General features: G+C 40.4%; 1 protein-coding gene across 2 annotated transcripts; it reads right to left on the bottom strand.

Moving 5' to 3' along the window:
* Positions 1 to 958: 958 nt before the first annotated feature.
* LOC115780594 (serine/threonine-protein kinase 35-like) lies at positions 959 to 23,461 on the bottom strand. Of its 2 annotated transcripts, XR_004019984.1 has the most exons (4): positions 22,840 to 23,461; positions 18,742 to 19,474; positions 3,105 to 3,163; positions 959 to 1,628 (listed from the first exon to the last, which is right to left on the bottom strand). XR_004019984.1 is itself a non-coding variant. In XM_030729861.1 (3 exons), the coding sequence occupies exons 1-2, from the start codon at positions 23,345 to 23,347 to the stop codon at positions 18,756 to 18,758; spliced, it is 1,227 nt and encodes a 408-aa protein (XP_030585721.1). In that variant the 5' UTR covers positions 23,348 to 23,461; the 3' UTR covers positions 959 to 3,163; positions 18,742 to 18,755. The 2 variants fall into 2 exon arrangements, 1 of the variants encoding a protein (XP_030585721.1); XM_030729861.1 differs by having other exon boundaries at positions 959 to 3,163.
* Positions 23,462 to 27,054: the final 3,593 nt, after the last annotated feature.

Raw genomic sequence — 27,054 nt, 5'->3', positions numbered from 1 at the left:
TACTTCAAGAGGGCATCGATGACATGACATATGCTCGAAAACCCTCCAGTGTGGCTCAATTAAAACGTTTCTGCAAAGAGTGGGCCAAAATTCTTCCACAGTGATATGAAAGACTCAGTGCCAGTTATCGCAAATGCTTGTTTGCAGTTCTTGCTGCCCAGGGTGGCACGACCAGTGATTAGGTTTATGGGGCAATCACCTTTTTCGCATAAGACCAGGTAGATTTAGATATATAAAAAAAAAGGTCTTTAAATAAATAAAATCCACATTTAAAAACTGCATTTTGTATTTACTTGGGATATCTTTGTCTAATAGTAAAATCTGTATAATCTAAAACACGTAAATGTGACAAATATGCAAAAAAAAAAGAGAGAAATAAATCAGGAAGGGGGCAAATTTACAGCATTACATAAATGAGCACAAAAAACTGTTTCCAAAGTGTGACAGTATTTTCTCAGCATTAGCTGAGGGGTAGGCGGCTGTATTCATTCTTAAAGTTAGGGGAATGGCTGCTATATTTGAAAGGGTGCCAACATGCAGCTGCAGCCACTAACCAAAGTGCTTTCAAAGTGCTTTCTAACATTCATACTCTGACAGTTGCATCAGAACAACTTGGGTTTCTGTATCTTGCCCAAGGATACTTTGGCATGCAGATTGGAACAGCCAGAAATCAAACCACCAACCTTCTGATTAGATGACCTGATCTACCTCCTGAGCCACAGCCACCCCCCTATGTAACAGCAATTTAACAGCTGTGTGTCTGTTTCACCTGACAGTTCATGGATAGGCCTGGCTAACCAAGTACGTTGATATGGTAGCACTCAGTGTGTTCATCTATATAATATATTATATGGTCATCTGGTATCAGTTTTGTTGTTCTTATGTTTATCTTCAACAAATTTCCCTCACCCACCCACACTCCAGTCAGACTCATGCAAATGTTAAGACGTCACACAGATTAGAGGCATTTCCAGTCTTTATTGAAACAGAGCTCCTATATGTAGTTAGCAATAAAAACACATTTCCATATAGTCAAACAGCTTTAGCAGTCCCAGCTAGAACCAAGGACTGCTGAAAAAGGGTCATCCACCTGAACAGTGAGGTCCAGCTATCCACTGATCCTGTGAGGATGTGAAGCATAAGGCTAAAACACAACGAACCAGGGCCAGATTGCATAGAACAAGTGAACCATCAGTCACTGGAGTTTAGACAGGCATGATGCAAAGACAAACACAAAAAGGCAGCAGTATGAACATGGAAGGGCATATTTTCACTCTAACATTTTAAAAAGTTGTTTAATCAAAGAACAATAAATCTTAACTCTTAATAAAAACTCTGAGCTGATCATCAAGCTTCTCGCTCTTCCATTCTCTCATCTGCAGTTTAAGATTATCAATAAAACATTCATTCAACAAAGAAAGAAAAACAAAAGGAGTGGAGCTGAGGTATGTTCATCACAGAAGGTCAGGAAATTAACATGTCTGAGGGATATCGTGACCTACATGGAGCCAACAAAAATGTAAACATCTGTATCAGTGACAATAAGGTTCTCTGTATACTGGACAAAAGGAAAAACAAAGCAGATTTCTCTGGACCTGTGTGGTTGCTTTTGCAATGCAGTTCTTTTTAAACATGTTATCACATCAAGGAAAACTAGAAACCAACCAACAAGAGTGGAAGTAAAAATGACCTCTACCCAGTCTGTGTTAGGAATGTCAAAGGATAGCTCAATGAAAAGGTGAAACTATGCATAAACACGAGGTAGCACAATTACAAAGAAAACTTTTAGTCAGTTCAGCACAACTCAAGGCCAGCCGAATCCCAAATACTGAGCTGCGGTTCATTGTAGTGACGCCTCCCAGCTCAATATTTTACACATTCCACTTTTGATCCCAGGCACAACTTCCCCTCTCCTAAGGTTCAAAAACAATTCAGAAAAAATATTTGCAACATATTGCAGACATCAGCAGCTTTACTTCTTTGTTCAAATGCCACAACTGCAGTTCCCATTAAAAATGTGACTTTAGCTGACAAAGCGCCACGCACAGACATACAAAAATATTGCTGAGTCACAATCTTATTTCAAATTACCACTTGGAAAACCTTTATTTTGGGTTGGGGAAAATTACATTCATCATTCCTTTTCTATAATTACACTTTAAATACTAAAGAAGCTAAATCATCAGGACCGTGTACCCTGAATCATGCAGTTGTGTGCAAAATCAAAGACGGTGAAACAGCTGATCTGACATTGAATTTAAAGGTGACACGTGGAAATTTAAACTGTGATTAAGGTTGAACTTGAATGAGAGATCATCAAAAAAGAAGCCAAAATGTTGTGCAGGTGGGCGCTGCCATCTGATGTAAGAAAGCATGCAGTACTGGCCACGGGGAGGTGGAGTATAATCAAGAGGTCCCACTTCCTGCCAACCCCAAAGCTGAAGACGCATCTTTTTAACTTTAGCTGGAGTCGATCTGATTGTCTTGGATTATGACGGACACTCACATTCTAGATAAATATGATTAGTTACTGTGAGCTGACTAGCTTGGACTGACCCTTTGGCCTGCAAGCAGCACAGGTGGAAAACAGGATTGCAGCAACAGAAGTTCAGGCGTGAAACATCTGGAATTATTACAGTGGCTAGCAGGGTTTGTCAGCTGTCATTATTTGATTCAAGAATTTACAACCAACAGAAAATGGCAGGTGACAGCTTTCTGTCATTACCCAAGATCAGACAACTGCCAACAAAGTAAAATGTGTCATATAGGACCAGATTTCCCTCCAATTTCTAGACAAAATAACACTCCACAGCATCAAGTGAAAGTTTTCCAGCAGCAGTTTGTATCTTACATCACAGTGTTTTCATTAAATATCATCAGAGATCCATGTTGTCATCTCAGGTGAAATGAGCACATCTCTTTTCTCCAGTTGAGCCAAGGCCACATCAGTTCCATCTATTCCAATAGTGAAGGCAAAACAACCATCAAGTAGCACTGGCAAACGAGACAGTCTTCACAAGCAAGGAAATTATAATCCAATTTCAGCATCTGTGCTGCAGGAAAAAAAAAAAAAAAAAAAAAACTGCTCTTCTTTACTTCTTTCTCTTCACAGTCTTCAGACTGGATCCAGGCAGATTCAACAGCTCTGGACAGCAACACAGATCTGCAGAGAAGAGGGAGAAACAAGAATCAGAGCGGTGAACCGACAGACACTTCGTACTTCTGGACTTCACTTCAGCACCCTGGGGACATCCCCCCCACCCCCCCAGACCTCACTGCAAACAAAGCTGCACCTTTTTCATTGTCACTTGACACAAACGGAGCTCTGCACCTCATGCTTCCCAACTCTGCAGGAGGTCATGGTTGTGTGCAAACGAAGCGGTATACAGCAGTAAGCGCTGGTGAGTTCAATGACCATTTTTGGGATTTTGCCGCTATCGAAAAAGGACAGGTTGCTGTTTGACCCCGATGACGCTCCACCTCACCTGCAGCTGGAGCTGACTGAGCTTCAGTGTGGCAGCTGACACCAGCATCTCTCTCTCTCGTGCCTTTTAATCGGTGCCATAAAGTGAAAATTATTTGCTGTATTTAAACTGGTATAAATGACTTTTTGGATTACAATCTGCCAAACATCTTTCATAAATGACATCAATTCATTTTTAGTGAGAAAGAACACTCCTGTCACAGGTAGAAGCTGCAATCACTTTTTGGCAAAGTGACTTTTATATCTTCTTCATTTATCAGGGTTAAAAAGGTGCCGCGCTGCAGTGATGCAGTAGTTCATGATAAAAGTACTGAGTGTATAAATGAGCATACTTTCCAGATGTTGAACATTTCTGTATTGTAAACCCTTTTTTGATTGATCATTGGAAATACCATTTGAAATACTTTACTTTTTTTAAAAAAAAAAAATACAACCTGGTTTCACTTCAAGTGTAATAAATATAAAATATGAAAGTTTATCTTTTGGCATTGTGAAAAAAATAGCTTTTTTTTTTTCTATCCCAGTTTTTTGAGATTCACTAGTATATAAGCAGTCTTGGTAATACCAGTAAATGAACCCCAGCTGTAAAGTTACAGCTGCACAAACGTTGTGTATCTCATCGTTATGGGAATTTGCATGTATTCAGTTAGTGGTGCACAAAATGCATGAATGCTTTTATACTTGATCCTAATCGCCTGCTAAATTCAGTCCCTTTCAATTTCCAGTTAAATTCCAGTTACTACAAAATAGATCAGAAAACTGTTACACTCATAAGCAACGTTCCCTCTAAGCTGCGCGCCTGCGCAATCGCGCACTGTTCCCACATTCTTTCTTGGCGCAAAAGAAAGTCTATGCAGCGCAAAAAATTGAATCCAACATAAACTAATTAGACCAATAAAAATTCTTTCCGTACCATTTTGTAGTTTAAGTCAGTGAGTGTCAGGTGTTCAGCCAATTATACGACACGGTTCACTTACACTACGCAACCAATCATCGCATCGCATACTATTGTGTGTACGTGCCTTGCCCATATGCACCGTGCAGGTTAACTAGGTAAGAACAGTGTGGTGGAGTTAAGAGAAGCGAATGCTAACCCATTATCACGACTAAGCGAAAGGGCAGTGGGACATCCACTCACCAAGCCAAAATAAAAAAGAAATGCACTTCTTTTAAGATGGAATGGCTGTCGGAGTTTGTGCAAATAGAAGAACAAGTGGTGAAACTGGGTGAGATTTTTTTCTTTTTCCAATGAGAAAGGTTTGCTTTGCAAAACATGCAGCGAAGCCAAAGTAGCAAGCGAGTTTTCAGATGGAAAAATGTGGACTGAATGGAAGTTGGACTACCTTAATTGTCACATTCAGCAGAAAACTCATTTGAATGCTGTTGGAATTGTAAAAAGACTCAAGATGGGAATGGGGATTGGTACATTACTGCAGGAGAGCGCAAAAGACCGAGAGAAAAGGAACGAGCTGTCTCACACACAACAAAAAAAAAATCTGACCCTGGGCATGATTCCTGGTTTATAACAGGTGTAATACTGGTGTGTGGCCACAGCGTGCACATCTGATGTTGCTCACAGTGGTCCTCAGTGTGCTCACGGAGCTTTTGTGTATGCCCAGACACATGAAAAATTAGAGGGAACATTGCTCATAAGGTTTATTGATTTGATCTAGCGACAGTTTAAACTGATTTCCACATCTCCATTGGGTTACAGGATAGTGTCAAAACTGAACACAGTGACTAACCTATAATGTGCAGCTGTCATGTTAAAAATAAAAAGGAGCACCAGGAGTGCAATAAGTGGTAAAACAATATATGAATATATTTATTTCAACTACTTGCGATGATTATGAATTTACAAGATTAACAGTTTTTGCAGCAGTTTGTACTCTGCAGCACCAGTATTGCATTTTATTGTTATATGTTCTTTATAGATCTCTATGATATCAGTCAGAATACTTCATTGATCCCAAAGGGAAATTACTAATGTTCTTCTGTCAGTGCTCGTGTTAATCAACTTACTCACTGTTCTTCTAGATTACAGTATTCATACTCACTTTACTGCCAGCTAGAATTCAAACTTCGGCCTCACGCTTCTGGATAGTTCTGTCCTTCAGTTTTCAACCTGTGTGTATCTGCTGGCAGTAAATGTGGCTGTTTGTGTAGCTAGTGTGTGTGCAGCAGTCAGGGGATTCTGCACTGGGCATTGCTGTAATAAAGTTGAGGATTATTTGCTGCAACAGTAAGACACTGCTGCACTGACTCAGCACATCTCTGCTGATTAATTCACATAGTGGCTGCACACAGATCAGCCTGATAGGATGGATGTTACTGACATCTGTCTAGCTGTTTCTGTGCATACGTGTTTTTCAGACTGCATAACAGCTGGCAGCAATGTGAAATTCCCCAGAGGATTTTATTATATCCTCAAGGAAAACACTTGTTTTATTGTTTGCTTTTGCTTTGTTTGTTTTAATGGCAGATGTTCTGCTAGCAAATAGATATGCGTCAGGGGAAAAGTGGTGAACAAGGAACTGTTCTTCAGCAGTCACATTTATATAATTTATGATTTCACGGCTGTTTATATTTTCCATATTTTATATAATCAAATATAAGTATACAGCTTTTCTGGACGCTTCTTTGGTTGTAAACCCCTATGTGCCTATAACCTATAATCAGTGCCATCGACTGCATTTAAGAGCCGGGCAGAGCCATTGTGACATTACAAACTGAGCACTGCTGAGGGATTATTGAAGCACAAATCACTTTGATAGCAGCTTTCAGCTCATCTGTACTTTTTGTGTTGGGCGTTCACATCTTCCTCTTGACAATACCTTATAGATTCTCTATGGGATTCATGACAGATGTGTAAAAACATGGTCAGCAAACAACTTGGTAGTAGTTTTGGCACTGTGGGCAGGTGCTAAGTCCTGCTGGAAAAGGAAACTGGCATCTTGATAAACTTGAAAAACAGTAGACCAACCACCCCCAGCATCAGCAGATGACACCATCCTCAGTCCACTCTGAAGCTCTGCAAAGTTCATGAATCAACTTTTCTTGACAATCCTCTCAATCCTGAAACCATCCCTGCTGCCTGTGCACCTTTTCTCCTTCTAGTCAACTTTCCATTAATATGCTTCAATACTGCACTCTGCAAACAGCCTTTCAGCAATAACCTTGTGTGCCTTACCCTCCTTGTGGAGGGTGCTGAAGGTTGTCATGTGGAATGGCAAGTCAGCACTGTTCCCCATGACTGTGGCTGCATTTATTGAACAAGACAGAGAGGCAAAATATATATACTGTTTGAATAGCAATTTATGCAAAGTCAAAATGAAATATTCCATATATAATGATACTGGATTTAGATTTTCATGAGATATAAGCCATAATTGAAAAAACTCTTGGAATATTTAACTTTATATGCCATGAATTATATGAACATTCTCCTTTTTTTAAAAATCAAAAAAGAAATAAACTTTAATATTCTATTTTTTTCTTTACTTTTTTTTTTTAAACATCCCATTTTTGATGTTTTACAACATATCCCTTTGACAGAGAATCTATATTAACATTGAAACTACTACTATGAATAAAATAATTAGTGAAACTATAGCGCTCCCAAACTACCTTAAAACAAAAACTCATAAATCATCACGGTAACACCTAATCTGCTCCAGACCAGGTGATGATCAGACACTGAAAACTCTGACTTAAAGCTCAAGATAGCTCATCTGACCCCATGTCACATCCACATAGTTCAAATGTCTGACAGCATGGCAGAGTGCAGACAGCTGTGTTTACGGTACAGCTGAGAGGATAAATGTGATCTGAAGCACTGCAGACTTATGTGGTCATCCATTTCCAAATGTACTGTTACGTAAGTAACTTAGAGGGCTTCAGCAGGGATTTAGAGATAACCTGCATTTTAATGAGTGCTGACTTGTCACTTTTATGCAACATGAGAATTAGACAGACATGGTTTCCCCCTTTGCCAGATCAATGCAAGATACTGTACTGTTCACAAAAGGTTTATTGTGTACTTAAAATGCTCGTCGTTCATACTCTCAAAGGAGCATTTATTTGTATCTCATGCAGGACTGCTTTTTGGAGGAATCATACAGATTGTGTCATTAAATAACAGCACTGTCCAAACTTTTGACTCCACGTGAAGCAAACAAAAGCCCGGCTGGCTGAGGGATCCTACTTTTAAAAGAATTTTGGTGCTTTTAAGTCATTGTAAATTGCAGCTAAGCCAAAGAGAGCATTAACTAGGGATGTCACCAGAACAGATACCAGTACCACAGGTACATACAGTATTGATGCCGCATACCTCTACAATGCTAATGTTATATAAATGCTTACGCTAGTGTAATGAAACTAATGTTATACTGCACAATAAGGGTTAGAAGGCTGCTCCACAACTGTCCTTCAATCTGTGTCCTGTTAACAAAATGTGTTAACATTTTGTGAAAGGTCTGTACCAATATTTCAACAATTTAAAATGGTTTTTAATAAAGTGGTTTATGTTTCAGTACATGGGATTTTATTTTATAATCACACTGGGTATCAATTCTGCTGGTACTGGTTCAGACTACTAAATTTCTGGTATTAGAGTTAACAGCCTCAAGAGCAGTTCTGAAAACAGAGGCAAGCAGGAAAAAAATGAGAAGAACAAATCAAATAAGATGTTTCATACTTCATTGTTCACAATACAACAGTCAAATTCACAAGTACTGGCATATTGCTGTAGTCCTGTAATGCTATATTTGTATGAAATGTCTGCCAGGCAGGATAAACAACATGGAAGGCAGACCTTGCATGTTGTAACCTTGCAGTTCATTGAAAAGTGGCTCCCTCTGTTATTTGACTGCAACATATCAGATGGAAATCTAACACTTTGTTTATTCAGTGATCAAGATGAGGAAAACAGGTCTGACAGCTGTGGAGCTAATATGAATAAAGAATCCCACTGAACATGTTGGCAGACTCGTCTATGAAAGACGGACATAAGCGACTCGTATAAATGCAGTTGTGCAGAACACCGTAGAGCAATTACAGTGAGCCATAACTTGCATAACTTATCATTCATCCAGGAATCTCTGGGGTATTTACAAACAAAATTTGTGGTGGGGACTGGCATTAAATATACTAGCAACATATTAGTATTTCTGTGACTGACACGAGTCAGCAGCCATGGTGACTATTGTAGGGTAATTATTGTAGGGTCTTTAACTTACAATATAAAGTGCCTTTAGATGGACTGTGGAGAAATTAATGGGTAAAGGAAGTTATATGAAGTTTAGGGCTGCAACTATTGATTATTTTAGTAATTGAGTACTCTACTGATTACTTCATCGATTAATTGAGTAATCGGATAAGAAATACTTTTGTCTTAACAGTTCATCTGCATATTTCAACTTCCGTACTGCAGTTTTTTTGCTGTGTGAAACAAAAAGCTGCGGATGGAGCAGCAACAAAGTTCTCTTTTATTCATGCTGACACTTCCTGATCAGGTGGTTGAAGGATCTCCAGCTGTTTCCCAGTAAAGGTTTAATAGTGGTTAAAAGGAACAAGCGCTGCTGCTTTGGACGCTAGAAAAACGTTTCCTTTCACGCCACCTGAGCTCACGGTCTCGATAACAGCTCAGCCTCGTTGCACCTGTAATACTTTGTAGGTCTATTTTTAGTCGCTAATAAGGGATTAAAGCATAAAAAGCATTTTTGACGGAGCCTCTCGATACCAAATGGGGTTTCTCGGCTTTACCAAACAACCGCTAGTGCTAATAGCAGCGCCCACTAGCAAACTGCAGTGATAGCGATCCATGCTTGTAGCTAACAGATGAAATTATCAGCCCAGCGAGCACAACACATGCACAACACATGCACAACACACACAACACACACACACACACACACACACACACAGAGCAGTGGAGGCATGGAAAAACATGTCAGGAATGAACCACTCTGTGTTAAAGGGCCACCATGTGTGATCACGTTATATGTTTAACACAAATATTCTAAAATATTGTCACAGTCAAGATACTCGGGCTAAGTCAAATGACCTTTCAGCAGTAGTAGTATTCTTGGGAATGCAGCTCGATTAAAGCCTTCATTTGCATAGATGTGATCTGAACTACTGGATTTAGACAATGATTTACATGCATTTTGCTTGCCCCCACCCCCCCATTTCTCTATTCAGATACAGGCCTTGCGTTGGGTTTGAGACCCTATTATGCCACATGCAAGCCAACTGCTTTGGTTGGGCTTCTGTAAGTACAACAGCAAAAAATCTGTAATTTTTTTAGTGGCTTAAAGTGGAGATGTGTCACACCACCAGTTGGCATTACTGAAAAGGAACAACACCTTACAACAACAGCAGATTACAGACTTATCACTTTGTGAACACAGAACAGATGACATTATCTCATACTCAAATTTGTGCACTGTAAATCTATGCAAGTAACTAGCATATGAATATATCTGTCCATTTCAAGTCACTCATCTCATTATCACCCAACAGGACTATAAAGCTTGCTCTGCATGCTCAGCGTGGAAAACGTGCAGGGAGCTGAGCAGAAGATGGTTGAAACAATGAATTGCCCCGAGTGGAGGGGGAGGGGGGTGGTCACAACACTCAGAGGAAGAAAGCAGAGCAGGAGACAGGAGAGGGAAGGTCAGCTGGTGCCTACCCCCACCCTGCCTCCACCCCGGTTACAACATCCTGTCACATGATGTAAGAGCAAACAAAAGCATAGTGTGTTAAAGTGACACAATCAAGGAACATACAGCTCATCCATCGTCTGTACTGACCAATACAAGCCCTCTTTAAAACCAGCCATCTGTGACCCCAGAGTTAGCTCCACCACAAACACAAGCTTATCCATATAAGAAAGCTGACAGTCTGAGAACACACATGCAGAGTGTAGCCCCTGCAGTTACTAAATAAAGAATGTCCTCTAGGAACTACACAAACAGCTGCCCCACCCACTATCACAATAAATTCATTCCACAGAGCAGCTCCCAACACCACACATCCTAAGATGTAATTTACTGCATACAGCAATCAGAACACAGATCTGTGCAGAAATAAGGACTCTCATATGAATCATATGGATTGTTATCACCACCCCCAGTAGAAAACAACAGACAATTCAAAGAGTGTTCTTAGAAGAACAATCACATTTTTATTTATTTTTTTAATTTGGTTGTCTTGACAGTGGGGCAAGAGCAAATATTAAAATAAAACCATTCTTACATTAACATTAGCAGACATCAACATTAGCCATTTAAATATTAGCAGTTACCCGATAGCCAAACCCAGTGTTACTGGGCACAGGTGGGGTACACCATGGACAGGTCACCAGTCTATCGCATGGCCAACTCAAGCTAACGCACACATTCACACTTATGGGCAATTTAGAGTGACCGATTAACCTAATATGAAAGTCTTTGGACTGTGGGAGGAAACCGGAGTATCCGGAAGAAACGGGGAGAACATGTAAACTCCACACAGAACGGCCCGGACCGGGAATTGAACCTGGATCGTCTTGCTGTGAGTGAAGATGATCCTCGCTTAGGAATTAAATCTAAGGCGGTAGACTGTGAGGCTGGCGATGTCTGAATTTCTTCCCCTCAGTGTGTTCACTCATTTCCAGTTTTAGTGTGTGTTGTTCAGGCAGCTATGCTAGCAAACAGTATGGGCGCTCTCAATGCGGACACGCAGCAGCCTATACTAAAGCATGGAGAAGTGAACATGTGGAGTCGAGGTGTTTTGATTGTTGTTTTTCCCCAGTCAGCAGCACACTCGATAACATCAGCAACACAGCAATTAAGATATTATCGTAGACTATATACATCGCACACCCCTACTCTGACTCCTCCCCTCCTGCTGCACCTGAACCACCTGTCTGACACTGCGATTCATTTCCTCATTCATAAAGTGGCTGTCAGAGTGAATAGAGGAGCATATTCATTTGCAGACGTTTATGTTTTTACAAGTTAATCCCAGTTAGATGTTAGTTCGTTATTTTTCATATGTAACATGAAGCTTTTACAGTCATTCACTTATCAACAGGCTGTAAGGACGGAGACAGGGATGATGTCATGGATTTATAATGAGTGCAGCTGTCAGACTGTCTGTCAGTACCTCTGAAACACTTACTGTAGCATCACTGTTTAAATCACAATGATCAGTATAAAGCCTTAGATGCAGATCAATGATCAATCATTGGTCGCGTTGTAAAAGGTTACTGATGGAAAAACTTCTGATCTTGGAGATGATGTGAATGTTAGAGTGAAAATTAGGCTAAAATGATTTTTAGACTTGAAAACTGAATTAAATGTATTTAAATGACTTAAATGTTGTCAACACTTTGAAGGTTGTGATGTCTGAAATTAGTATGGATCTCAATATATTTTCCAATGAAAATCACCTAAACCTGTGATATAGGCTCTATAACGGGTCAGCGAACGGCGCCTGAGTCCACTTGCACAGCGGAAGGATCCAAACGGATCAGGATCATGGGTTAAGACCGAATAAGGGCTAAATCCAGTTCGGGTACCAGTCATTTCCCAGCTCATCCAGTCTGGATCTGTTCATAATGGCTTTATTTTCCCAACATGATCTGCATTCTTTAATGGAGAATTTCATCATTTCTGCCATTAATGGATAAAAATGAGTAATGAGATTTAAAGAAAAACTGCTTAATGTTTCTTAGTCAGTTTCTAATCTGATCTGATGTCAGCTTCACTGAAAGTAGGGCTGCAATGATAATCGATGACGTCGACTACAAAAATTAGTCAGGAAGATACGGGGGCAGCACTGCCTCCATTTCCTGCCAATATCAACAAAACTAATGAAGTACTAACATGAACAACATAAGAAGGGTGGAACAAAGAGGAGGGTGGAGAAAATGAAAGAGACGGACTGTCAGAGGTGTGAGAGCATTTCACTGAAAACAAAAATAAAGTTGAGTGCAGACTGTACAAAGCAGAGTTTTCCTTCCACAGCAGCATCACTGCAATGCTGAGCGTTTAAAAGTGCATTGTGTTGATATCCTGTTAATGTTTGTACAGTAACGTTTCTGTTAGTTTGACCCCCAAAAATGGCCAAACGTAAAGTGGACTTTGAAAACAGGTGGGAGGCAAAGGACCTGTTAACCTGTGTGCGGGGAAAAGAGCGGATTGGTGGGACGGAAGCTGGAGAAAATGCAGAGGGAGATCTGGACAGGTGAGCTGACAGAGTGTCACTGCATCACACACCAGTAAACGCTCCACAACAAAGTCCTGAAGACAGAATTCACCATAAGCATCCTAACACCAGGGTTTGTACACCTTTTCCAGGATCAAATTCAAGCACCTTTTAAGCACTTCCAAGGTCAATTTTCATGATTTTCCAGCACATTAAGGGGTCATTCACAATTATCAACATTTTCCAAAGTTTACTCTTTTTCAGACCCCCTCCCCAAAAGTGTACAAAGAAAATGTTGATATTTTTTCATGACATTTAATTTCTCCTGGTTTGGTGGTATTTTAATGTAATAGGAAGTATTAAAAACACATCCCGGTGTTGAAAAATTCTGGATATCTTGGTAGTAAATATACTCTTGCCTATCCATTAAAACATTGTATTGCACTGCATGTACGCAAAATGTACATGGTTTAGGGGAAGGATCCAAAAAGCTCTCTCAGAGATTTCAGCTGTCAGTTTCCACTGTGAGGAACATAGTGAGGAAATGGAAGACCACAGGCACAGTTCTAGTTAAGGCCTGAAGTGGCAGGCCAAGAAAAACCTCAGATAGGCAGAGGAGAAGGATGGTGAGAACAGTCATAGTCAACCCACAGAGCAGCTCCAAAGACCTACAACATCATGTTGCTGCAGATGGTGTCACTCTCCATCATTCAACTATTGAGCGCACTTTGCACAAGGAGAGGCTGTATGGGACAGTAATGCAGAAGAAGCCTTTTCTGCACACACGCCACAAACAGAGTCGCTAAAGCATATTTGGACAAGCCAGCTTCATTTTGGAATAAGGTGCTGTGGACTCATGAAACTAAACTGCGTTATTTGGACATAACAAGGGGCGGTATGAATGGTGGGAAAAGAACACAGCACTCCAAGACAAACACTTGGTGCCCACAGTAACATTTGGTGGTGGTTCCATCATGCTGTGGGGCTGTGGGGCCAGTGCAGGTACTGGGAATCTTGTTAAAGTTGAGGGTCACATGGATCCCAGTCAATATCAGCAGATTCTTGAGAACAATGTTCAAGAATCAGTGACAAAGTTGAAGTTGTGCCGGGGCTGGATACTTCAACAAGACAACGACCCTAAACACTGCTCAGAATCTACTGAGGCGTTCATGTAGAGGAACAAGTACAACGTTCTGGAACGGCCATCTCAGTCCCAGACCTGAATATTATTGAAAATCTGTGGTGGGATTTAAAGCGGGCTGTCCGTGCTCAGAAACCATCAAACCTGACTGAACTGGAGATGTTTTGTAAAGAAGAACGGTCCAAAATACCTTCAACCAGAATCCAGACTCTCATTGGAAGCTATAGGAAGAGTTTAGAGGCTGTTATTTCTGCAAAAGGAGGATCTACTAAACATTGATGAAATTTTCTGTTGGGGTGCCCAAAATTATGCACCTGCCTAATTTTGTTTAAATAATTATTGAAGACTTTCTGTAAATCCTGTAAACTTTATTTCACTTCTCAAATATCCCTGTGGTCATCTGCTTTATGATATATTTAACTGAAACTGCTGATCTGAACAACCAATGATTTATAAAGGAAAATCATGACAATTATCAGGGGTGGCCAAACATTTGCATACCACTGTATCATCTGAATAGCGGGTCTTGTGCCAAAAAATGATTTCCAGTATTTTCCAAAAAAATGATTGCTGGTATTTATATAGTTGTAAATTACTTGCTGACGTATGGTCTGTCAAGCATATCTCGAATATTATCTCTCATGAATGATGTCAACTCATTTTGAGTCATAAATAACACTCCTGTCACATGGTAGAAGCTGCAATTTTTGGCAACACCGGCAGATAGTGTTGCCAACTTAGTGACTTTTCCCGGTGTCATCGGGGACTTTTGAAGAGTTTTAGAGATATGCCGTGTTGTTCCAAAAAAATTATTTCCAGTATTTCCCCCCAAAAAATTATTGGTTGTATTTAAATGGCTGTAGATTAATTTTTGGCCTAACATCTGTGAAACATCTGTGTCAAACACATCTCTCGTGAATGATATTATGTCATTCTGAGCGAGAAACAACACTCCTGTCACAGGTAGAAGCTGCAATCACTTCTTGGCAAAGTGCCTTTCATATATTCTTTATTAATGAAGGTAAAAATTATCATTGACATTAAAAATGTCTTTTTTCCTGAGAGATCTGCCAAGAGGGCTGCAGAAATTGCAACAAATGTAACATTATAGTTCTATAAAGGGTAGCCAAAAACGACTGGACTGATTATAATGCTGATACAGTAATGCAGTCATAAATATATTTGCAAAACAAGTCATTTCTTTATTTTATATATAAGCCCTTCATAAATCCTGTGCGCCACAGTCTATTTACCGATATAAGAAAGATAATACTGTAAAAAAATAAAAAATAAAATCGGAAATCACTTTTTGGCACAACACCGGAAACATGAAAATTCCGTTGTCGCCGTGTTTTGTGTACATAAAGCAATACTGCGGCCCTTCCTACGCTGTGGCATCGCCCGGACCTCTCTTCGGCACCGAGGGGGACACCTAACCCCACCCCCGGTCCTCGATTCGTCCTTTGGCGAGTTTTAAGACAGCCAACAGCGAGTTTTCTTACACAAAACTTGGCAGCAGTGCCAGCCGCCAATCACCAGATTGCGTACAAATATAAGCATAGATGACAACACGCCAGGAACATATAGAATTAATGTACATACCTTCTGAATAAAATCCATCATGGTTTTCTGCGGTTTACTGTGTACGGCTTACATTTTTGATTCAGCTTTTTGGAACAATACTTCCGCTTCCTTGTTGAATTTATCTTCGGCGGTTTTGGCTGCTTTCCACACCTGCTGCGCCGCACTCACAGCTTATTCCTGTCTAATATCGTTATTGAGTCTTTCTGTGAATCGATGATGGCCTATTTTAGAAAATTCAATGAAGCCTTTGAATTGATCCGCCAGATCGGAGGCCATATCGCTGCAGACCACAGAACGGCGCAGTGGTGTACAAGTGAACGAGAGCGCCTCCGTGGATGCGCTGAGTTCTACGCTGTTGAATTTACTCGCGAGGAATGACATTATTTGCGGGGATTATGTTTGTAACTTTTGACTTAAAAGTATTCCATATTCGTCTGATCCATAATTGGAGTTTGCAGTTTTCCAGTGAACACTCATTAAAACGGCCACTCTCTGTCTTCGGGGGAGGGGCGTGGTCACAAACAGACTGACAGATCACATGCAGACGGGCAGGCCAGACCCATGCGGAGAAATTTTCATTTTAGACTTTATGACTCATTTTATTTCTCCGTTTCATAAGCGAACTGTTCAACCAGATAGTTATATTTTTATTTACAAAAAAAAGCGGTTACAATTTCAAGCACTTTCAAGCACTATATCCAAAATTCAAGCACTTTTCAAACCTTGAAAGGACAATATTAAAATTCAAGCATTTTCAAGGATTTCCAGCACCCGTACAAACCCTGTAACACAGACAGTGAACTCTGTAAGAGGCAAAGGTTTAAACCATCGGAAGTTTCAGTCTTTTACCTTCTAAATTTGGTGATGTGCCTTATCACACAGGTGTGATGACCTGCCTGAGGAAATCTGTCAGTTCATGGAAACTAAGTAAGAGATGGAGTGAAAGAGGGAAAACTAAACAGCTTGTTGTTTCTTGTTTCTGGACGTTTTTGCTGATAACACAGTTTATTTGAAAAATTTGCAAATTTTCAACAGCTTGAAATATTCTTTATGTTTTAATATTTTTCTGATGTTATTTTTGAAGAAAATTTATAATTTTATATTTTATTTAATGTGTTGAGGTAAAAGTTAATTTATTATGGCTAATCAAATTCGTATTAAAATATTTTTCAGTTTTAGACGTTGAATAAATGCTAATCCTGTTTGGACTTAGACTGTGTCTTCAATTTTGGCCCATTCTGTGATTGAGTTTGACACTCCTGCTCTAGTCTGTGTTACGATGATCTGAAAATAAGATGCACCTTTAACTGCAGCTATTGTTAAGAAACACTGTGTTATCCTTGTGAGTCTATGAAGACAAGAAACAAGACAAGCTCCTGGGATTTTATGTTTAAGAGGAGCCCAAAATTGTCCATTGAGCTCCCTTTTTCCTCTTCTTCCTTCTTGGTTTCACACCGTTTGTCATTTTGTCCCACAAAAATCACACTCACAGGGCACAACTGATCCGATGTCCTTTCATACCAAACGGTTCAAAACAAGTGCAAGTACCATTAAACTTCACTGCAGCCCACAGCTATACCAACACCTGAGTATAAAGGTTGTGTTCACTGTCCTGGAAAAGCAAAGAAAGACCTGGTTCATGCCAGGGTTATAATAGTTTTGGATTTTACATTATCGTTTAGTTTTAGTTAGTTTTTACTGTTTTTTCTCTAATTCAGTTAGTTTTAATTAGTTTTCAGAGTGGTTTTGCTCGTTTTTATTAGTTTTTATTTTTGGTTTAATGCTTAGTTTCAGTATTAGTTTTAGTTTTTTATACTTCCTCAGGTGCAAGATTCAAGGAATAAGAGTGACTACTGTGTAATAAAAAAAAATCAACAAAAGATACTGTTTAAAAAAATATATTGAACAACCAACTGTTCACAGACAGCAGCACTACGTGCTAAATGTGTGTAATATTAAGGATACACATGAACAAAAACAGGGAGAAACAAAGAAAAATATGAACTCCAAAACTCAATAAATTCTACAATAAACTCCCAATAAAGTTCAGCATCAGTGCAGCAGATTAACAAATCAAAGCTCAAATCCAGCTGCTTCCTGATGTTCTCACCACCTGATGCTGCTTCTGTTTTGGAGCTAGCTTGGTTAGATGCTCGCTAATTACACTTGCAGGGTCTTTGCTGCCTCTGTACACAACTTACGGAAGTGGCCGACCTCATGTCCGCATTTATGCTTGTGTAGCTGGATTGTGTGTGTTAATTACCTTGTGGCCGCATGCTGTTGTTTTATATGCGGTGCAGGCTTTGACTTTTTTTGTTCCTCGTTCTTTGTGCTCAGTTTTTTTGGCTGCAAACATATTTGTCCCTGTTTTTTCACTTTCTTTATTCCCTCACGTCCATTCCGACAGTTTCAGCAGTCTCCCTCCAGGAATTTGCTGACATTGAGTCCTTATATTGATGCTTTGATTACAGACCCGTCGCTATGGGCGGGCGTCTGGGACGGGACGGCGGGCTGTGCCCGCCCACTGATACGCTTGGGCCCGCCCACCCAAGCCAGATCACTAATCAAGCTAATAATAGCGGTGCCCCCCTGTTGGATTTCATAAGCCCCCCTTCATAAGCCATAAGCATACTGCTCTAAGACTAGCTACCGTGGCAGGGAAATTCCTCAAACTATCTCAGTCTAAAGCCTGACCTGAAGTCAGCTCATACCATACATTACAGCATAGGCCGCACACTTGAGATACCAGTGATCTGCTTGGCTTACGGCCATACCACCCTGAGCCCGCCAAATCTCCTCTGATCTTAGTACTTGTATGGGAGAGCACCTGGGAATACCAGGTGCTGTTTGGGGTAGGTAGAGCAGGTCACCTACTAATCGGAAGGTCAGGGGTTCGATTCCTGGCTACTCCACGCTACATGCCAATGTATCCTTGGGCAAGATACTTAACCCCAAGTTGCTCTCCGACGCAAACGTCGGAGTATGAATGTGTTTGAATGTTAGATTAATTAAAGCACTTAGCTTAGTTAATATGGAAGTGCTTGTATGAATGGGTGTGCATGGGTAAATGTAAAACGTGTTGTATAAGCGCTTTGAGTGCTCTGACTGAGTAGAAAAGCGCTATATAAGAGGTAGTCCATTTACCATTTGCAACAGCTCAGTGACTTTTCTATTCACGCAGACTCAGAGGGAGCAAGTCTGGATAGGGATGCTGCCAGCTGCCCCTGCAGTCCAATACAAACCATATTGGCAACTAAACTGGAGACCGAATAATCCTACGGAAAAGACAGCATGCTGCAGGAACAATAAAGTCATGGGGTGATTAAAATAAGACATGTACCTGTAGGCTGAGGGTCATGTAGCACACATAACTTGGTCCATTCTGGCTTGCAGCTCAAAAGCATCCGGCCGATCCTGAGGGTTAACAGCTAGCATGTCCTGAAGCAGCTTCTTCACTCCATCTGACATACATGACCTGCGTTTCTGTGGGATGCTCAGTACCATCTTTGGATTCTCTAGAAGTGCCTCACCAACAGGCACAATGTCACCTCCCTGTTTCACATATGTACCCAACAGCTCCCGTTTAGATTCAGCATCAATGAAAGTAATCCTCTCCAGCATGGCCCAGATGATGATGCCCAGGGCAAATATGTCAGCCTTGGCTGTGTAGTGGCCCTCCCACACCTCAGGTGCCATATAGAAGTCTGAACCGCAAGCAGATGACAACCAAAACTTGTTGAGGTTGATGTTTTTGTTCTTGTCTTCACAGTCTTTTACCTCACTGGTGTTTCCCAAACCGGCGCAAACCTTGCTCAGGCCAAAGTCTGCCACCTTAAGAACAGCAGTCCCTGACTTCTCTGAAATAAGGATGTTGTCAGGTTTGAGGTCTCGATGGACAATACTGTTTTCATGCAGGAAAGCAACAGCACTTGTTAGCTGGAGCATAAAGCTGCTGTTTGTTTGTGGGTTGGGTCGCCGAGACAGGATGAACTGGTTGAGGTCTCCGCCTTCGCAGAACTCCATGACGAACCACAGGTAACAAGGCTCTTCTGGGGGGCTAAGTACTCTCTCACCTGCAACACAGAGGCACAGTGGTCAGACAGACAGTAAAACCAACAATGACACAAAAAAGACAATTGGTAGAATGACAGTATATAAACATGACACATATGTGGTATGAAGAAGTGCCTTAGACCTGCATTCTTTTGAAAGGCAGACATCCTCTAGCTGCAAAAAGACTTCCAGTTTCACAGAGGAAAATAGCCCTCAGCTCCCCTAATATATACGGACTATATATAATCCCAATTGCAAGTTTCAAGTCTTACTAAATACAACATGATGCTCATTTTGTAAAGCATGGTCTTCATAAGTGTCAAGATGTATGATAAAGCAGGGTATGCTGTACTGACAAGTTACTACGTTTAGTGTACAATATCCCTTGCTTTCTTAAGGGTTATGCACTGGTCCTACACAGAGCCTATGCAAAGCTTTGCAGACTGTCATCTACATGTTATACATCTGTATTGTTTTTAGGAAAATCTACTTTCAGCTACTCAGTCACAAGCGGTCACCACAGCAGGTAGCCCCACATGTTTGATTTGACAGACTTTTATGCCCTCTCTGATGCAACCCCAAAGGGGATTTGTGCCTCTGGCTGGAATTGAACCAGTGACCTTTTCACTTGCCAAGCAAATGTTACAGATGCATGAACTGCCACTAGGAATTAATGCCAAAAAGATGAGGACCAACCAATCTTTATGGGCTACGCTTGTTTGCATTTTTTGTTATACGTTTAGCTCAGCTCCGGCTGCAGAAAAACAGAAGTCAAATTATACAAAGAAATTCTTTGTAAAGACATGAAACAATGTTTAAAACAATGTGAGCCGTTCACTGCAGCCACTTTGAGCTTCTCACGCCATTTTACCTTTGATGGTTTTTTTGTGCTTTGTCATGCACTATAAATTGTGTTACACAGCAAAAACTGGAGTGTTTAAATTTCAGGGTTAAACATTTCTCAGTTGATTTCTACTCCCAAAACGTGAGTTGACTGTGTGACAGCAATTTAGCTTTATTTATTTAACTGAAAACTAATTTGCTTTCTTGCGTCTAGTCCAGGTGAAGTAGGGCTGTGCAATTAATCAATTTTTGCTTTCAGCTCAAAACAATCACAAAAACAGTGTAATCGGCAAAAAACGATTAATATTAAGATGATGTCACATTACGCTCTGCAAGTATACTCCTAGGTTGGAATTATGCTTCTGCATCGGGCCGGCCTTTGCTGGGCTTTCATGGTAATCCCTCTGAATTTGGTGCAGCAACCTATGGCGTAGCCTGGCAGTTTTTTGGCGTAACCTGAAGTGTACCTCCTGAGAAATGTAACACGTCAGGTAGATGCAGCCCACGATTCTGAATGGCCCATTCAGTAAATAAATAAAGCTGGACTTGTAATTTGAGTGCAATGTTAGAAGGTACGCCAGTCTTTTGTCAGATAAGTGATATACTTTTGATTGAACATAACATTTTTTTTTTGAACAAGCTATTCACCCTCAATTTTGAGGGCCATCTTCATGCATTCAGAGCAGTAACTGTACACAATTCCACGGTTTGGTTCATATTGCGGTAGAGAAGCCACAGTTCAGTGAATTTTGGTTCAGTTAATTTGCATAACTGAGAGTTATTTCTGGATCAAATGATGATTTATATGACAGAAACAAAAAATTCCTAGAACTTTTTTATTCCTTGCAAACAATAAGAACAAAAACCTGCTTAAAAGCTAACATTATGCCAGCTAATGTTAGGCTTGAATGTCCTAAAAAGCACTCTTACCCTCTGATAACCAGTTTGAGTACATTCTCACATCATATGAGAGTTTATTTGCTAAGTATCTGAGTCATCCACAAAAATTATAATCCAGGTGTTCGATAAAACACCTGGATTATAATTTTTTTGTTGTGTACGCTTTTTACGTGATATCTGCACACCCATTCGTGGAAGGAAACAGCGCTCTGAGAGACAGTGAATATGTGATATTCAAGTGTAACTTCTGGTTTATATGCAAAAAGGATGACTGATTTAACTGTTCACCATCACTCAGTTAGCAAGTTTGTACAGTAGCAGAAAAACACTGGCCGGTCACGGCCGTTACGGGGAAACGCCAGATGGCCGGTACAGAGGGTTAAAATACAGACAGAACTCAAATTTATTTAGTACAACATCCGTGTGATCTGTGGTCTTCTGTACCGTTGTAAACAGTTACACTTATAATGGTTCACCACTACAAAAGTTGCTACAAAGAGAGGAAAGGTAGATGGCCTAGTTCTTATATTCTTTTACATGACTGCAGAAAAAGGTAAAAACATGTTATTTTGCTAATTATTTTGTCTGTTCACATTAATTCTGATCATTTTAACATTGACTAGTGTGGATAGCTTGACACTTCAGGGAGTGACACTAACATTGCCCAGTAGTAAAAAATGTAAGTCAAAACAATGTTATGCATTTACTTTTTTTTGTTTCTTTTACAGTGTTAGGAGTTAAAGAAAGAACTCTGGCATCATGTTTAACTATTTGAAAAGGTTAATTTAACTCTGGAGAGTGTGGAGCTATATAAACCCTGAGAAAAGTGTTGAAATCAACTCTGTGGGAGTTAACACTAGACTTTTTGCTGTGTACACAAGTAAACTGTAAGATATCTATAAACACGGATGGCTCCTTTATCCAGCCCAGCCCACGGAGACGGGCAATACCCAGAAACCAAAAACTTTATGTGTGGGTTGTGTGTACTTGTTGTGTGCCAGGCTTGTCAAAAGAATGTGAAAATTACCTCCGAAAACAACCAACGCGACAGACTCCATTTTAGTGAGACAAAATCCACCCATCCCCCAGCGAGACTCTGTCATGGCGACAAAAACAACTGTACTGTAATGATAAAGCTAACCCTACCAAACTAACCTTTACACGCGTAAGAGCTTTATTGGGGACCATTAAAAGCTGGCTACAGGTCAACGCAAGGTATCAGTGACAAAAAGCAAATCCAGCAAGATTAAACAGCCTCCTCGGAGTAAAATCAACCAGTGATCTAAACGGTAAAAATGATACATAATGAAACCCAAGAATTAGTAATTAAATAAAAAACAAGACAAAAACAAACTAAAACTAAAAACAAACATGATATACTATGCAGCAAATCAGTACTTAAATCTGAGGCAGTGCCCCTTCCTATGAATAGGAAGTTAAAACTATACCAAACGATACTCCAATTTAACATTATTTTGGACTGCCAGCAAATGTACCACTACTACAGCTATTTATTACTTATCAAATGGTAGATTTCATTCGACATTAATTCTGAATACAGCCATTATTTTCTTCTAATCTCAGCTTAAGTTGCTCAGATCAAACGGCTAAAGCTGTGGCGCTAAGCGAGAGCCTCCCTCACCTTTTAATGATGTCTCCACCAGGCGCAGGTACTGCTTAGACAGTTTGTTTCCGTGACTCATTTTCTGGGCCATACCGTTCCTCTGCAGCACGCACTCTTCTAGATGAACAACATTTTGATGCCGTTTTTCCAGACTTGCTAGCGCCCAGAACTCCTGCAGGGCGAGCTCCACGTTTTCCGGTGCGTCGCATCGCAGTTTCTTTACGGCAACTTTAGCACCCGACCTCCGGGCCACAGCTTCATACACCACGCCGTATGTTCCCCTTCCCACTTCCCGCAGCAGGCTATAGCGGGGCGCCATGATTACCCGTTCCAGGCCGTTCTGCTTGAAGAGGCTGGTGGCCTCCTCCATGTCATGGTCCTCTTCCGTGTTTCCCACGCTGAGACACCGAAGCACGCTGGACTGGCTAACTCGTGCTTCGATGGCTTGTCCGCAGCACGCTCGCGCGCTCCTTGTGCGTCTCCGCCAGTTATCACCACCGACGGCATGCACACGAGAATCATTCATCCTTTAACTGAGATGGTCACATTTTGTCTGCCAACAGCAACCGAGTGGTTCCTGACTCAGTTATTTCTATAGAAAACACTGGAACGTTTCAGGGTAGTCCAGCCAAAAGGGGAGGAGGCTGTACGGAACAGAAAGATAGCTAGGAAATCTGGGAATTTCCGGTAAAGACCTTCAAAATAAAACACAAGGATTGCGTTATGTGTAACACAATATTCACTGCACACCGCCACACACAGACAGACACACACAGACACCCACACACACACACACACAGTGTCACAGAGAACGTGAAAATAATTCACTGGTCATGGAAATATTTATTTTTTATTAAAGTAAAGTATAAATGCCAAATACTGAATTTACTCATATTAATAGTCATGCCAATAGCTGTTTAACGCTTATATTGTGTTTGCGTTCGTCTCGGTTTCTCCCCTCCCCCCGCCAGTTTTCAATACTTGGTTTCGTCCACCCATCTCTGGCCAGCATGGTACCTCACGTGGGCGTGTCCCTCACGAAAGGCACGTGGAGTCGCATAAGGACACATGACGTCTTGCCTTTCAGATCACATTTCAGGGCGCATGAATCCCAGGACCAGTGAGGAAGCGCTGATCCTTACTTTAATGACAAAAGTAACACATGATAAAACAAAACGTAGTTCCAGACTAACTGTTAATTGATAAAAATTTATTCATTACATATTTTTCACACTTGCATTAATTTATATATGCCAGATTAAGGTGAGTGAATTTGTTTCAGAAATGTTTTTTTCAATATAAGTGTAATGTACAAATCGCACTGATAAAGGTCCTTTACAGAAATAAGTGAACTGTTCCCTGAAGCCAGTGTCTTCTAGAGCTGTAGTAGTAAAATATCTGCTGGATTTTATGTGATTGTTTGTGCTCATTTCAACTATATTTTCTTTGTCCTATGCCAACACCATGTCAAATGAATATAAATGACTTCATCTGTTTGCCTGAAAGATGAACATTTGTTTAATCTTTTCTGAACTTAGAAGTGCATCTCTTCTTTTTTTTCATAATTTAAAAACTACAATTTAATATGCAGTCATGGTAAAAACAAAGTGTGCATTCTTTTAATTCTGAGGGTTTATGTGTAGACATAGTAAAATAATCTAGTCCTTAGCATTGAGTCGACCAAAAACGGCTCTGCATATTAAAGTGTTCCAGACTCAAATGTGAGGCCCTCTGTCCAGCAGCTAAAACTTAGCCAAAACTGCAGCACAATGATCCCATGCACACTAGCAAATTTACAAAAGAAAAGGTGAAAGAAAAAACAAAAAGCAACTAAATAGAAATGCAGTGGTTGGACCTTAAGAGGACTGCGTATAAGCAAAAACCTCAATGAACTGCAGCAAAACTGTAAAGAAGAGTAGATCAAAATTTCTTCACAAGGATGTGTCGTTATTTATTTAACAAAAATTAAGTCGCAAAGCCGTGTATGAGAAGTACATACCATAACTCATTGGCAGAGGTGGGAAGTAACGAAGTACAAATACTTCGTTACTGTACTTAAGTAGATTTTTCAGGTATCTGTACTTTACTTAAGTATTTATTTTTCTGACTACTTTTTACTTTTACTCCCTACATTTTTACGCAAGTATCTGTACTTTCTACTTCTTACATTTTCAAACAGACTCGTTACTTTTTAACGTCAGAGAGAAGTTTGCATTTCCGGTCAGTGCGCCTTCAAACATAAAACGATCTGAGCCTAAATGGAGGAATAATAACATATAAGAGACAATCGTACTGCGTATCCTCCATCATCGGGGCTGATCTCGTACAAAGGGATTAAATACGCAAACGCATATAATTAATGTCTCATTTATAGCGCTATAATCGGGCCGGACCGAGTCCGTAAGTTGCGCTGCGGCACATAAACAGCTTAGCTAGCGCTACTGAAGAGGAGCGAGCATGAAGGGAGTAACGTGTGGCAGGTAAATGCAACGTTTCTAAATGCTCAACAAATATCAGCAAACACACAAAGTGTGTGCAGTTTGTCACACAGTGTGTCTGCTAGCTAAAAGAAGAGCTGCTGCATTTCAGGGAGAGCAAAGAGAGAAGTTCACTCAGAGATGGAGAAAGAGGACAGGAGAGGAAGAAGAGAGGTTAGATTTAAAGGTAAGGACTGGAAAACAAACTGAAGTATGCTGACTTTGTGTAATTCAAAGATTGTATGAAAATACTGCAGTTTAATGTGTAATAAATAGGTTAGCTTGTTGTACTGTATTTACAGTAAGACTCTGTGTTGGACTGGAGCACAGTGTTTGTGTTCATGGTCAGAGTTACAGGTTACATCAGTGCAGCAGAGATGAGTTTGAATCAAAGCTGCTGATGCTGAGATTCATTCACTGAATCCAACATTTCTACAGCCTGTATGCTGTCAGTGTAGGGGATGGAGATCAGCTCAGATAGCTGTGAAATACTGGGTTACATCTTTGTGAGTTCAGTTCATCCACACAGAGCAGTAAACCTCAGAGCAGCAGCAGCAGGTCAGCTGATCACAGCCTGCACACCAACATCATTTACTGCAGCTCACAATAGAAATCTGTGATTCTTCTCCCCACGCAGAGCCACTACAGCTGATCTTAGGGTTCCTCCACCTTCTGAATCCCACTATAACCCCTGAGTATCCTCATGTTGGTGTTTAGGTGGAGGCACAGTCACCCTCTACTATGGAGTACACAGAGAATAGAGCTGTGTTTAAATTCCCTTTCACAGATTGTGTCCTACATAACAGATTCAAGCTGAGTGCACTCATTAGGATTAAAATTTAGATTGGAATAACATTTGTATTCTCATGTACTATTTTATATTATTACAATAATATATAATGAGTTTCGGTTTGTTTTACACAAAAATAGCAGGTAGAAACGTCCTCCAAAGAACTACTTTTAGTTTCTTACTTTGAGTACATTTCAGAGCCTGTACTTTTTTACTTTTACTTAAGTAGAGAAGTTGAACCAGTACTTCGAGTTTTACTAAAGTATTTTTTAACATAAGTACTTGTACTTCTACTTAAGTACAGAATGTCAGTACTTTTGCCACCTCTGCTCATTGGTTTGTAGAAGCCCTTTTAGCAGCAATCACTTTAAGTGATCAGTTTCTGTATGACTTTGGAAATTTAGTAGGATGTACTTTGTTTTTACCATGAATGTATTCTGTAGTCATTACACCTACAGTGAAATTTTAAGACTTTTTTTTTTCCCTTCTTCTTCCCATTTTTGGCCACAGCGGCTTTTATCCACAGTGGAGAGAGACAGGAGACGGGGGAAGGCATACGGACAAGCTGGTGACAGGCCGGGACTCAAACTTGCGCCGCAACACAGCCTGTGGTCACTGGCTTCACCACTAAACCACCCGGGTGCCTGACTGTTTTGTTTTAATTTGAATAATTATGGCTTATAGCTCACGAGAATCAGAAAATGACAACATATGGTGTGATGTACGAAGTTGTGGCCTTGAGGTTGGGTACTAAAGTTGTTTTAAAAAAGCTGCAAATTTTCCACTGGAAAATTACTAGAATATTTCATTTTGAGTTTGAGTAAATTACTATTCAAACAGAATTAATACTGTTCATCTCTTGGTCTAGTTTAGTACACGCAACCAATTCAATTCAGCCACCACTGGGAAACTGGTGGCTTGACATATAATAATCGATACGCTTCACAAGAGCCCCCATGCACAGAT

The sequence above is a fragment of the Archocentrus centrarchus genome, chromosome 5 (genome assembly GCF_007364275.1).
Source record: "Archocentrus centrarchus isolate MPI-CPG fArcCen1 chromosome 5, fArcCen1, whole genome shotgun sequence".
Taxonomy (NCBI): Eukaryota; Metazoa; Chordata; class Actinopteri; order Cichliformes; family Cichlidae; genus Archocentrus; species Archocentrus centrarchus.
The sequence above is the reverse complement of the archived record's forward strand: the minus strand, read 5'-3'. Positions and strand labels throughout refer to the sequence as shown.

Bases quoted from the DNA above. Each gene is read 5' to 3' on its own strand.
- LOC115780594 (XM_030729861.1), bottom strand. From the start codon at position 23,347: ATGAATGATTCTCGTGTGCATGCCGTCGGTGGTGATAACTGGCGGAGA. The intron at 19,475-22,839 runs GTGAGGGAGGCT...TCTGTGTTGCAG, and splicing joins GGTGGAGACATCATTAAAAG to GTGAGAGAGTACTTAGCCCC.